The 14,960-nt window shown below is 32.1% G+C and overlaps 1 protein-coding gene across 7 annotated transcripts in view; it reads right to left on the reverse strand.

The window, feature by feature from the left end:
- Positions 1 to 1,303: 1,303 nt before the first annotated feature.
- Positions 1,304 to 14,960, reverse strand: part of LOC140665017 (ras-specific guanine nucleotide-releasing factor 2) — a 55,159-nt gene continuing 41,502 nt past the window's right edge. For 3 of the 7 annotated variants that reach the window (XM_072890684.1, XM_072890679.1, XM_072890678.1), the window contains 12 exons: positions 14,731 to 14,840; positions 14,384 to 14,497; positions 14,022 to 14,234; positions 13,633 to 13,809; positions 13,199 to 13,473; positions 12,884 to 13,014; positions 12,143 to 12,163; positions 10,788 to 11,163; positions 10,444 to 10,541; positions 10,096 to 10,378; positions 9,722 to 9,919; positions 1,304 to 9,474 (listed from right to left, as the gene is read on the reverse strand). In XM_072890684.1, the coding sequence (XP_072746785.1) occupies positions 9,256 to 9,474; positions 9,722 to 9,919; positions 10,096 to 10,378; positions 10,444 to 10,541; positions 10,788 to 11,163; positions 12,143 to 12,163; positions 12,884 to 13,014; positions 13,199 to 13,473; positions 13,633 to 13,809; positions 14,022 to 14,234; positions 14,384 to 14,497; positions 14,731 to 14,840 (2,215 nt within the window). In that variant the 3' untranslated portion in view covers positions 1,304 to 9,255. The remainder of the gene's footprint in view (positions 9,475 to 9,721; positions 9,920 to 10,095; positions 10,379 to 10,443; positions 10,542 to 10,787; positions 11,164 to 12,142; positions 12,164 to 12,883; positions 13,015 to 13,198; positions 13,474 to 13,632; positions 13,810 to 14,021; positions 14,235 to 14,383; positions 14,498 to 14,730; positions 14,841 to 14,960) is intronic. The other 4 variants (XM_072890683.1, XM_072890682.1, XM_072890681.1 and 1 more) reach the window with 4 other exon arrangements.

The following is a 14,960-nucleotide window of genomic DNA, read 5'->3' on the forward strand; positions in this document are numbered from 1 at the left end:
TCTGAGAGAGTAAGAGAGCCACCCTTGCAAGGGAGAGGAAAACAAACAGCCATCTCATTGACGAGGTTCGCTCGCAAAGAATGAAACTTTGTCTACGTATGTTCGGAAAAATCTTCATTAATCTTTGATAATTAATGTATCGCAATTTCCCACCGTAACTTTCAACAACTTTCAACAAACCCCCAGATATGCAAACTATACAAACAAGTCGCGCAAACAATCATGCATGTACATACTTTTTTTACATTTGCAATATAAAAGATAAAAGAAAATAAAAATATAAACGTGAAACTTTCCGCAAGAGATATTTATAAACTTTCCTCTTTCGATTTTAATAAAACCTAATGATGTATTTATAGAAAGAAAATCTGAGACTTGTTCTTTTAATAAATAAAGATCATGACATGGAAAAAGAAGAAGGAAAAAAGTGACCGATTCAATGATTGAATGATGTCTAGAATTTAATGATGTAGTAGAGTACAAATGATTTAAGACAAACGATAATTAATGCAAATGTATGCAACCATTAACTATATTTTGTACAACAAAGTAAATGTTTAAAAAAAGGGAGATTCTGTCAATTGTAAATGCATTATATATATATATATATATATGTGTGTATGCATGATGTTTCACAAGTTTAGGCACTCCGCTTTCTGAAGCGGTTCAACGGGCTTACCACGGTTTAATGGCAGTCGAGTGTCCCGTGTACGGTCCACTTTGCAATATCGCGTGTTCAGCTGTGATAATTAAGTGTTACGGTTCTTGGTTCGTTATCCACTTAGTCGCCGCAATTACACGCCGGATTACGCCGCACATTCGGTAAGCAAAGTAGCAATTTGTTCCAAAGCACTGGCAATCCGGATGAAATATGACACTGAATGCGGCTCTGTTACTTGATTTTAAGACTGTTATTATCTAAGATTCATTATTTCTCCTTTCACTGAAAATATTTGCAAAGATGTTTCTACAATATTGATACGTCATGTATTAACGAAATAAATTATAAAAATTCAATTTATATACATAAAGAAAAGAGAGAAGGTAAACTTGTGACATATAGGTGCGTACGCATGCATGTGCGGATATATGTATATTAAGCAAAACGCTTAAAAAACAAAAAAAATGTATATAATTTTTTTTATATTGAAAAGAGGAACACTCTTATGTATGAAAATATGTAAGATATTTTTTTAAAAATTTATAAAATATTACATGTTAAGAAAAATAGAGGATATATAGAGTATGTGGATGTGAACGTGTGGAATATTAAGAAATAAGGTAATAAGAAATGCAAGAGGACTATACAGAAGAATATTTTCTATTTAATGTATACAGATCGAAGATATAAAATATTTGATAGACAATAGACAGCTTTAACGATTACTGTATAATATTCAAGAATAGAGATTAGCCTTCTTTTTTATTCTCTCTCTTTCTTGTGAACAATAAAGTTATCAACTATTTAGTTTATCAATGGCTTATAAACATGTACAACATTAAAATCCTGATTGAATTAAAGACAACAGCGAGATTTTATATATATTATATATATAATATATAATATGTATAAATATATATATATGTAAATATATATATACATATATATATATATATATATATATATATTTATATATATATTTTTATATTTGTTATATTATATTTATAACAGCTAAGGTTTCAACTTTCGTGCTATCTATGATATTATAATTCTCTTCTTTGATTTAATAATTGAATGAATTTTTGATTCTGTCCGGGAGGGGGGAACAAGAGTAGCAATAATATAGTCATGATAATAATTACTTACACTATATGTCAAAAAAGTATTGAGGAAGTGGCGAACGTTGCTGTTGCACAAAATTGATTTTTTTATAATAATTTTGTTTTATAAGATATTTCATGTTAAAAATCAATCCATAACCAGGCTTTAATTACATAAAATATCAAGATACTTATGTACAATATTTAAGAGAAACATTCATCGACAGATCATCTTGAAGAATAATTATAATATTTAGCGTAATGTACATTTGCAAAAATCAAGCTTATTCAACAGTCACCGCCGCGCACTTGAATCTCTATATTAGTATGATTGATACTTAGTTAACATTTACTCACAACCAGCTGATGATTTGTGATCGATTAGTATTTGGCTTACTTTAGTCAAAGGAACATCATTGCACACTTACAAGTATATGTCAACACGCAATTTTATCCTTACACGCTCATTTTACATAGCCACTTACACGATAATGACAATATTTCCTTGAACAGATATTAGCGATAATTGCTAACCATAAAAGAGAAACCAAGCACTCTTTTATAAAGATTTCAATTGGAAAATTCGGAAATAAATCCGCAAAATCGCGTGCAAGAAAAACAGAAGAAAAAAAAATCACATTGAAATTGTATGCGCATTCGAGCTATTAAAAATGTAAAATAAGTTGCTTTTCAAATATTTTGCTTTTGAGTGTTTGAACATTTGAAATTTTGCATACAGAATTAAAGATTTTAAATGTAATTATTATTTTCTCTTTAAAAAAATCAATACAAATTCCCAATAGATATTTTTTTATGTTATACATATTTTTTTTTAAATAATTTGTATCTCTCCTCTAATTACATCATTGGAACAAGGAAAAGTAAAAAGTTCGCAAAGTAAAATATATATCAGATATCAAGATATTCTCTTAAGAAGTTACGATTAGAGATATGCACGCAAAGATTTTCAAGTGAGAAAAGAAGGAGAATTACGGATTTTAAAGCGCTCTATGCGTTCTCTTTTAACAATACACTTCTCATGCGTACTACTTTGAGTGCTACTCAAAAAATAGAATAGCAGAAACTTTTTACTCTTGCGGTATTTCCCTACCGAAAATCCTTTCTATCGTGAATCTCTCTAAGCTTTCGTAGCACTTTTAACACGTAAGCACTTTTAACCCGTACAATCGGAAATATACGAAAAAGAATCCGCAAGGTATATATGTGAACGTAATACAGAGTGTTTCAAAACATACGATTTTATTTGTGTGCGAGGATGCGTGATTTCTCAATGTTTTTTCTGTTTTAATATCTCTAAGAGATATCTTTAAGAAATAACTCTGTAATTGATTACAAAGAATTTTAAACAAATTGCTTAAATAATTACAATATTTTTGGTAGAATTATAAAATTAAGAAATTTCTGTAAAATTAATGTACTCAACTTGGCGTGTGCATTTCCATCATTATTTTGTACATAATTAAAAAATAACTATGGAAAATTGTCACAAGTCTTATTCTCTTCTGTATTACGCTTACGTTTACCGATGAGTAATTCTTTTATCTTTTTAGTCTTGCGAAAGAAAATATAGATCTTATCGTATTAAAAGATATTTTGAAATATATTTGTAAAATCTTTTAACTATGTGCTATCGCAATTGGCGACTGATTCAGACTGATTAGTTCTCATTGCGAGATAATTTTAATCCAGACGAAGTAAATAACACAAAAAATAACATAGACAATTATTAATATAGACATATATATATATATATATATATATATATATATATATGTATATATGTATAGTGCCGCATCGATATTAAGGAATGAGGTAACTTTGGTTAGACGATACTTTACAGTATCCGCAATTAGTCGTAATGATTACATCCTAGTTTTTATAATGACAAATTACATTTACGGAAGTTGAAAGATCGTAATTTGTGTGACTAAAGTACAATAAATGTTCTCTGCGTATTATTTTAATGTTTAGTTTGACTAATTCTACGTTCAGATTAATGTTCATATCATACAAAGATATTGCGATTTGCTTTCTGAGTTGATAATTTTAAAGCGATGTTTTTATTCAAACATCCTCTTTAAAATATTCATGCAGGATACAAGGATCGATATTTCTATTTTTAACATTGAATCGTACCTTCAATTATTAATGTAACTTTTTTACAATTGTACGGATATGACAAACGTGTTAGCCGCGTTTCCATTTAAAGACCTTTCATCAAATATGAATCAAGCCGTTGTTATTCCTTTTTGCATTATAAATCACAGCAAAACTTGGATTGCCGTGAAGAATTCGAGAGTGCTAGATAAATCACTGATTAATGAAATTTCATTCGAGAATTTGCACCTGCATGAAAATTAAGAAGAGTCTAGAAATTTTGTATCGGTAATTACGAGTGTCAATTATGCTGTATTTTTTTTTTGCACACACATACAGCGGTTAAAACGAAAGTCTCGATGGAGACGCCATTCGATAAACTGTTGTCTTATGATTATAGCTTATTTCTCGATAGCTTAAAAGTACAGTTGTAGATAAGAGAAATACCATAAATTATACTAAAAATAAAATATATTAAATAGGTACTTAAATAGGTGAGTACCGCGTTTTTGCACTGATTCCGAGATCTTAACCTCCCACTCGTCGTTTTTTGGATACAATAAAGTGACATATCTTATTCGTATGTACGCAATAATGCAATGTTACATTTGCGCGTTTTATTACATTAATAGTAATCGCATCGATCGATAATCATCATCCTCCGTATAGTGAGATCTATCAACAACGATAATGGCTGCCTAGTGCAACGCATGTTCAATATGTAACTAGAATTATATACAAGGAAGTGTATGTGACACATATCGATATCTATTACGGCGCTTACGTGAATGTCACAGTATGCCACGTAAATATGTATATGTATATATCTATAATAATATGTGCGCTAATGAAATCTTCAACTTTTATCTCTAAACGAGATCATTCAGAATGCTTGAAGGTACTTGGAGCACGATTGCCGGAACAGAAGAATTACTAACTTTATTGGCACTTTTTGACAAGAAAAGAACGTGTTTGTTATGTAATTGCATGATACATGACATGATACATGACACATTAGTAATTACAGTTAAATTATATCAATTATGCAATTTAATAATTAAACCAGCAAGTTATTTCTAGATTGTTACATAAAATTCTGTAACACATGCATGTTTGTTAATTACTTTAATAACATTAAGAAATATGAAAATTCCGCGAAATAAGATAAATTTTCCGTGAAAAAAAAGAGTAAATTGTTAAATGTGTATAATGGCCAATTGGATTATATGTATTTGAAGGATGACCAAGAATTGTTATAATAACAATTCGTAGAAAATGTTAGCCGATCGTTAATTCTAACTTTGTTATAACATACCCTAACACACCTTAGAATTAGAAAATATTCTTCCATGTTATACGACAGAGTTTTGCGAGCGAACAAATAGAAGACGAGGAAAAGAGAAATGCAAGCTCGCAAACGGTTAGATAAGAAACTCTGCGGCATTATTTATGGCAATCGGATACACGTTGAAGTATTCTGAATTTAACAGATCTTTTTTTCAAGTATACGAGACATCTCAGAATTGGTTGCATTGGCTATTATGTATTAACGCTATTCATAATCTTAAAATTTGTTTTTTTTTAACGTTATCGTAATTTAGACTATGATCTAAAAAAGGAATTTCTAATTAGTTGTTCTAATAAAAATTGCCGATTCAGTCGACTCTCATTTATCGCGTAATCTTCTCTTACATTGGCACACGACTTTGATAAAAAGTAGATAATCTCTTCAATGACCAACAACTTTAGAAGCTATCTCGTGAATTACGCAAATGTTCAATAAAATTAGAACAGAAATCTAATTTAAAATTTGAAATTTTATTTTACAAATTTATTAAAATGAAATTGTGTCTTGATATAAAATAACTCTCTCTAATTTATTAAAGTAACTTTAAAAAATTTATTAAATTTGTTTAACATATAACATATGCAAAAATGCAATTATATATTTTATATATTGCAAATCATTAATATTTATCTAATGTTTTTATTTTAATAAATCATAGTATGACTACTATAAATATATTCATTCTATGGGTTAGGATGATTAGATTTTGTTTAGTAGAAGGGGCTTTGCGTTCCTCACTCTTGGTTTGGATCGTACGCGACGATGCAATGATGCAGTCATAAGAGGAACTGACATTAAAATCACAGAGAAGACAGCGACAATGCGCGGTCGGAATAAAATCGCGGGAACGCGAATTGCATAAATTTTAATATTTCACAAATACAATTATGTTATATCAATGTCGAAAGAGCGATGAGTTTTGAAGAGCCAGATATTTTTCGAATTTATGTATTTTTACATTCATATAAATTCGAAGAAACTTGTCCCGAAGCACATAATTATGTGAAATAATTTAAATTGCACGAGTTTTTGCATAATGCATTTTAAAAACGGTTTTATGATCGAATCAGATCAATCATCGATCTTTATCGAGAAGAATTATCACATGCAGTATCTCGAAATTTATAGCCGCTTGAGCGAATACACACACGCAGAAATACTTGGATCCTAAAGGGCATTAATAATTATTACGATATTGATTGTGACAGTGATATGCTCCGTCTAATTGTAAAATTATCCGCAAACGGATTCGCGAATTCTGTTTCTCTACCTTTCTCTTCTTCCTACCGTACCTTTGAACTTTCAATAGGGAATACTTGTCTTCTCATTGGACGCTTTGTAGTTATCAAAAGAATCTACACATGAACACAAGATTCTGGAATAATTTTCCCTGTTACAACGAACGTTTAACGTTGCTTGCGCAACATGCGTTTAATTACGTTAATTAAAACATTGGTGGATTCTGCAAGTAAGTCGCAATTTACACGGTTAACTCGTTCTCAAATTACTACAAGCAAAAAATTTTGCGCTAAAAGAAGAATATTATTTTGTTCAAATTTGAATTAGTCAATCTAATTAACGCAAAATTATTAGGAGATTAATTAATCGTGCAAATTGAGAATTATTTCCATTTCCGTATATTCTACGTCTATAGATAATAATATATCACATACTGAAAAATGAGACTGAATGTGCAAATCATTATAAGCGATATTTTCCGAAGACGTAAGATGCACACATGATCTGCGGATCACACCCGGAGATTATAGTCGCATCGACTTTTAACGATTTAATTTGATAAGAATAACGGGAGGAGGAAGTTTGATATATTTACAATTAATTGGTCGCACGTCGTCTTCGAGCGCAGGCGTAAAGGCAATGACACAAAAAGTCGCGAAAGGACATAGGTACTGGGTTTTTATCATTTCGATGAAATGACACCCAACTGCCATATATTACAGGATTTACTCCGAATGCTTTGAGAATAAACTCTGATTGCTTACGTACCGTACGTGTGTTCTAACATCACCTCTGCATGGCACGTTGCCTTAAAATATATTATACTTGCGCTACTACTTGTGTGTACTACTTGCACGTTGAAGATGTAAATGCGAGCAATTTGGATTTTGCTCATCGCCTTTTCGAAGAGCGGCACTTCGAAGAAAACCTTTCATCATGCACTTAATTATAAGTGTGTGGTCCGCGCGCGATATATGTATGGTTTCCATATTCGGGCTCAAAAGGACCGTATACACCTCGCACGACGGGAATGTCAAGTATGCTGATGCAGAAACGCATCCAAAAGTCTTTTAATAAACGTAAAGTTAAAAATATATATAGAGAGATGTGTGTATATATATATAATATATGTATATATAAATTTTTTCGCGCTTAAGATTTTTTTCTCGCCTCCTTTTTTTTTTTTAGTGCACCTTAACGAAGAGAATGCCAGTTTGCAAACTACCTGGTCATACATATTTTTTACTATACATATATATGTATATGTCGAATAAAAAAAATAGAGGCGGGCGAGAGAAACATTGATTTCGAATTATATTAGATATAGTTGATATGTGTGTACCCCTCTGTGTATACAAGACATTTACCTCGGTTGGCAAACAGAGAAAATCTCTTGTAGAGATGCATTTGTAAATATTATTTTAGCGATAAATGCTTACAAAATCGAAATATATATAACTGAAAATTTAATATTATGAAATGTTGGTAATGTGGATTAATAAAAATATGAGATATAATAATATGATTAATAAAATATAGAATTGTTTCTCGAAAATAATAATTGAGATGATTAAAAAATTGGTTTTCAAGATGCTGGACAAACTGACGAGTTTTTTTTTTCTTTTGCTTCGATACTCGTAACGACAATTAAAATTAGAAACGGAAAACACAGCGATATCTTTATGCTATTGATTGTCAAAATACAATCTCCGTTCACCTCTCATGCTTCTCATCTATTTTCTTAAAAATATTCGTTTGAACTGTTTATGTACTCCTCGCGTAATAATACTGGCTCGATTGAACTGGGTTAAACTTAAAATTACTGATGACTTTTTGTTGTTTTAGAAATAATTCTATCAATGTTAACGACAGCTTTTATGTTGTAAAAAATTCAGATATTCTTTGAAATATGCGTTTTCTAGAGAACAGATCAAACTGATCACATTTCTGAGCGCTTTGAATCATTTATTCGTGAATCAACAATATGGAAAGAGAGGAGAGCGAGAGCGAGAGCGAGAGAGAGAGAGAGAGAGAGAGAGAGAGAGAGAGAGAGAGAGAGAGAGGGAGAAAGAGAACATTAAGCATAATTATGCATAAGAAAGTCTCTTTCATCGCTCGTTACTAATCTTGTACTGTTATCATCAGCAGATTTTACAGCCACGCCGTATTCAATCTTCTGAAATCTATACTCGTATTACTATTATATTTTATTACTATTAAATTCTTACTAAAATCTACGATTTTCTTTTTTTTCAATATCTTCCCATGCAACTTTGGATTACGATAGAGAGAGAGAGAGAGAGAGAGAGAGAGAGAGAGAGAGATAGCACTATCTCCCTTAAAAATTTAAAAACAACATTAGAATAATTAAAAGATGGAAGAGATAGCAATTCTAGTAACATAGAATATATTTTGTCGAAATCTAATCAGTTTTGCTATGTTTCAATTGCTCTATGCCTATCAAACAATTCCGATAAGTTTCCTTCCGCGAATAAAGAGGCCGATTCTGTGTAACGATGAGATCATTGTTGAGCTTACTTATCTAATGTTTACGCAAATATCTTGTAAAATGTGAAACGCAAATGATAACGGAAATGGACGTCGAACGTTACGTTATAAGCGGAAGTGGACAGAAATAATGGACGGGGCTGTGAAAAACGCGACAAGTCGCATTTGCGATCGTCCTAAGGATCGATCGCTTACAACAGAGAATTAACTCTTTTGAAATTTCAGTATTTCTTGATCGCTCATTAAAAAATAAAGTTGAATTGCTTTGCGAGAGACAAAATTCACTTCGTAGATGTGTGGCTGACCGAAAGGGGCAGACCGATTATAGTAGAACTACTCAACCTGGACTGTCTGGGCTCGATCTCCAAGGACATGCGATACAAGTCTTTTTCGTTCAGTAAGAGTGACGTATCCAATAAATAGTTGGTTACCTTAGAGATTAATTCGATCTTGTAAGGGGTTTGCTGGAAATGTCGTATCTCGCGAATAACATGAGAGATCTGAAAATACACGTCATTTCATTCAATAACATAGATAGTATAAAATAATTAATTAACAATAATAAGTGACATCATTAAATTTAAAAATGCTTTTTTTTAATTGTGCTTTGAATTTTTTTTTTAAATAAACAGATTTTCTTTCTGTTTTATTTTTTTTCTATTTTTTTATTTCTAATGTCAAAAAGATTTATAAAGTTGAAAATAAATTTATTTCTCTTAAAAAGTGATTTGAAGAAATATCACTTACCATTCGCATTTTTGAGAAATTTAAAAGACCATCGTCGGTAATATTATTAGTGCCCTCTTCAATAAATGAGAGATCGGTGAGATAAACTCCTAAATAAGGGATACATGGTGGATCACATCGATGTAAAGCGTCCCGCAAATTTCTGAAGCGACCATCCGATGAGACGATATGTTGTAACCTGTCTATCGTCTGCTTTGTCTGGAAATTAATATAATAATTAAGTAATAATTTGATCGTACCATTATCAGTTAATTACAATACTTTATTATCGACGTAATGGAAAGCTATGATGAAAATCTATTTATCAGTCATTTATCAATGGCTTTTACTTGTTTGAGAGATGATTTTATAATTATTCAAGAATTCTAGCTTACCGTTTTGGGAACTTTCTCCCAGGTTTTCTTCAGCCTGTATACGCTGCTATTTGTGAACGCTGCGCAAATTTGTAGCACGCCATTGTAGTTATGCAAAACCCTGTTAATATCGGCGACCGCGGTCCATTTCTCGATAGCCGCAACCCTGGCCGACATGTTGGAACGACGAATAATTTCAGAAACGACTAATTGCGATACCTCGTTGAATCGTTTCGTCATAAGAAGGATATGAGGCGCCCGAGTTGCCTTATCCGTCTTCATCCACGCTTGTCCAAGAAATTCCCTGAGAAGTAAATTATGTATTGAAATAGCAGCAATATATATACGATTTAATAATTCGTTACTTACTCGCTGGTGATCGAGACGAATATCTGATAATCCAGATATGTCATCTGTTCTGCAATCTCGAGCGCAGATAGCGTCTCGATGCTCTCCTTACTCTGAATCTGAAAATAATTCGTAATCGAATTTAAATATATGGATGTGCACGTCTACCTTTCCTAAATAGGTTTTATTAAATTAAATATTACATTATTATATTATAAATTAAATTTATAGTACCTATTTTCCAAATAATAACAAACCTCATAGAATAAAATATCTTTCTAATATGTATTTATAATTCATAAATTTTTTTTATTATATATTTTATTGGACGAATAGAAAGAAAGAGATGATTATTCGTTACTTACTGACGGCGGAGTTAATAATTTCTTCAAATCGACCTTATTGGTATCGGATTCTTCCTTAGTAATTAATCTCAACAGTTGACTAGCCGCCTTGTATTCCGCTGGCAGCAGATTCGGGGTGTAATTGATGTCATCCAAGAACTCAATGGTCATACTTTTTAATTTCTGATCCATCTCGAAATCCTGGGCGTGCTTGGATACCCAATGTCTTAGAACGTTTAGTACTCTCATCGTCGCGGCGGTTGACATCACCGACTCCTTCCTTCTACCTTTGTCCCGGTTACGATTATTCGCGTCGGTCATGGGTCCTTTGTCCGGTGGATTGCTCGAAGCAGAAGTCGCGATGGCAAATGCGGTTGCCGCCGTAGATGTGCTACTCCTAAATTCAGGATCAATTTTAGTAACATGTCGACGATTATATTGAATGTGAATAAAAATTGCGAGTCTCTTTCGTGAATTAATTTTCATCTCGATGATCTACGCGTCCATTCTAGGCTCTACGGTTTAATTTGTGAATTCATTCGCGATGCATCTCTCAAATCGCTGTCGTGCTGAAGGAAGACAAAAGATTGAGGAAAGAATTTAACACACGATTATCATGTCTTTTTATGATAATTATATTTGATTATGTTTTATGTCATCATATAATACGCATCGTGAATGATTTAAGCGAATAATATCCAATGTGCATATCGATTCGCAAAAGAAATTCTACTATATTGGCAAGTCAGCGGTGTAGAGTCTTTGATTTATTATTTTCACTATTGTGCCGCTATACAAAGTACTAAGTATTGGAAACAGGTATTGCAACTGACGATTTAGGTGAATTCCAACGTTGACGCTATCAAATAAAATATGCATCAATAAGAACGCTAATTGTCATATTTTCAATGTCGTGAAAAAATAAAGAGATAGCATCGAAATCCGAATTCACCAAAATTATATTGTTGATTTCAATATGTATATCTGGCATATTTAGCACTATTAAGCATATATATCAAGTGAGACAAGGCGGCTATCGGGTAAAAACTATTTCTATTTCGTTTGATCCATTCACTCGTTTGCTTTGAAGTGCATTAATAAACGATCAAATAGACCGAATGAGATGTCGTGTGAGCAACAGTTTCATCATTTTAATGTAATTAAATGGCAAGGAAAGAGCGATGCGTGTGAGGATTACGTGAGCTTTGGAGTCAATAGTTCTAAGAGTTTAAACAGAGAGAAATCTTTCTAATAATAGAATAGAACACACAAAGCGGATATTTCAAGCTTGTTTTAACGATGTTGCAAGCAGAAAAAGGATAGCCATGCCACACGTAATAAGTGGATAATGACGCTTTCAAAATGAGCCCACTTACCAGATAGGTTCAGGTCCAATGCTATGAATGACACAAAACAATACATGAAATACAGTTGAGTAGAAACAGCAGGAATATCTTTCTAATTTAAGGGATCACTTTAGTTCGATCTTGAAGATGGTGATAAGAATATAATTTATCGGACAAAATGGAAAAAATTTTAAATAGGGCGGTAATTTTTTGCATTATCATTGTTGTTAACATTTTACTTATTAAAAATAAAATAAATCAAGGTATTAAGATATTTACAAATTATTCAAAAAATATATATCATATATAAATGAATTTTAGATTATTTATAAAATGGCTTTTAAAGGAGACGGACATAATTTAACATATTTACAATATATTTACAATTTTTGAAATACAGAAAGATACTTGCTTATGACTAGAAATTTTCAGATTGGGTTTTAAAAAATAAATTTTTGCAGAGCAAGGAATTATGTTAGAAATTTATCTATTTTACGGATTAGACTATCAAAAATACTATAGACTATAGACTATTTCTATTTCTCTTTAAATTCCTTTTCTCCAAAAAATGAATTTAACTGTGAATCTGGTAAATGAAACATGATATCGAGAAGAAGCTCTCATGCGTTAGAAAGCGAAAGTCGCCATCTGTGGCACTCAACATTCAGCTAAAACGAAATAGAGATAACTTTTATCGATATACAAACGTCTTTAAATTTAGAGACACGATAAAATGCAGACACGATAAAATAAAACCATATTTAAACGAACCTTCGATGACTCTGGCGGAAGCTAGTTATTACCACACCGGCTTTACTGGATACTTGTTGAACGTCATGTTGATAATTGCTATGCTGAGATGATACCTCTTCATGCATCGATCGCCTGCTTGCCCAATAATTCTGCAAAATTACGGACATTTATTAAATCACACAAAAATCTTTCGATTATTCTACAAATGAATATAGAGCCACTTTGAAAATTTTATGTACGTTTAATATACATTTAATAAATTAAAAAAAAATTGATTGAATAAATTTACTAAATTTATGAAGAGAAATTTTCAGATTTTATTATCACACATACCCCAGTTATGGTGGAGATCGAGCCGCTCCTTGCGGTACCTGGTGGAGCAGAAGCGATCGATGCCCTATGCTCCGGATATTGCTGTTGTTGACTCTGCTGCGTCGATTGTTTAAAAGGGCTTACACTTTCGTCGTCGCTCGGAGTAGACTGTTCCTCTTTGCTCGTTTTAGTTTCCTTGCTCGGTGGAGAAGTAGGCGTTTTCTTTGGCGTATTCGGCTTGGCAGACTCGGCTGATTGTGATGGTCGTGGTATGTTGTCATAAGTAAATTGTACTTCTATAATTATTATTTATTTTATGATATATCCTAATTAAATGATTTGTAAAAAAAATGTTTTGAATTCTAATTTATCCGTACTCAATTGAAACACTTTTTCTTTTAACAAAAGAGCGAATTTCTCTTTTCCTATTAATATTTTGCAGGGTTTAGTTATACCTCTTGCATCCTCTACCATTGCGACAGGTGTATCGATTTCTGAGACACGACGTGAGTAAGTACCTGCCTCTTGGGGACTTGGATCTGATCCGGATCCGGATCCGGATTCTGTCGAACCCACCAGCGTTACAGAGCTCAAGTTACTGGGTGAGGACGGTGCGCTAATCACTGTAACATCTTATATTACAGGTCTTTTATATATTAGCAATATTATAATTTTATTTAGTAAAATTTTTATATAATATTTTTTCGTACAATTATAAGTATTAAAAACCGTGTCCTTAAATATTTTATTTGCATTACATTATTAATTATTTTTTATGTTAATATATAATCTTATGTTCCGGACGCGTAGCTTTGCAAGTTTGAATATCAATTCTTAGCTATACCTGTGAGTGTTTCGGAGCTGGACGACACTGCTATTACTTTCGGTATCGTCAGGTGACATCCGTCATCCTCAGCATCCTTGTTATCCACGCGAATACTGATTTTTCGCGGTGTGGCCGGAGATTGCGTACCAGATGGACTTGATGCTTGTGACGTTGGACTACGTTTTATAATCGGCGTTTCGGAAATGAGCCCAAGCGGTTGTTCTTCTTCCACTAAATATAAGAAAGTCTTTCAAATCGCATTTCGATACGCAATCATTTTGATATGAATTATTTAATGATTTTATTTCTTAATTTAATGTTTCAGTTAAATTATTACATTTTATTATAAATCTGATATATATATAAAAAAAAATACTTACACTTTTTGTAACCAGATCGCCAGTGACTCTTTGAATTATGACCACTCATGTTGGCATCAAAAGAGCCATGGGACCTCGCATCACCTCGGCTATCGCTTATTTCTGATCCGTATCCTACGTACAAAACACAAGGTGCTATTAACAAAGGTCACAATTAATTTGAATTATTCTTAATATATTGTCAATCGCTAACAATAAGACTGCGTTCCGTTTGGACATTCATGTGCTCAAAGTATTATTCTATTTTTCTTCGACATATAGTGAAAAACAAAGATGAAATGCTTTCAGAACATTCAAAGGAAACGCAGCCTGAATCTTGTTAACAAAGCTTATAATGAATTAAATACCTGATACAGAGCTTGCGCCGCTAGTTCGTCTTGGTGAAAAGCTACTTCTTCTTCGTTCTTCTGAGTGCAATTGTGTTTCGCTTGCATTTGCTCCTAACACGTCTAAAGACCTAGAGTATAAATATAAAATCTCTATAAAGATGTCAAAAATAGTTAGCAGTAAACATTTTTTATACAAAGCAATTCTAATTATATAATAATCGCGAAAAAAACTCTTTTATTATGTACAA

The sequence above is a fragment of the Anoplolepis gracilipes genome, chromosome 4, assembly GCF_047496725.1.
Source record: "Anoplolepis gracilipes chromosome 4, ASM4749672v1, whole genome shotgun sequence".
NCBI classification, from domain to species: domain Eukaryota; kingdom Metazoa; phylum Arthropoda; class Insecta; order Hymenoptera; family Formicidae; genus Anoplolepis; species Anoplolepis gracilipes.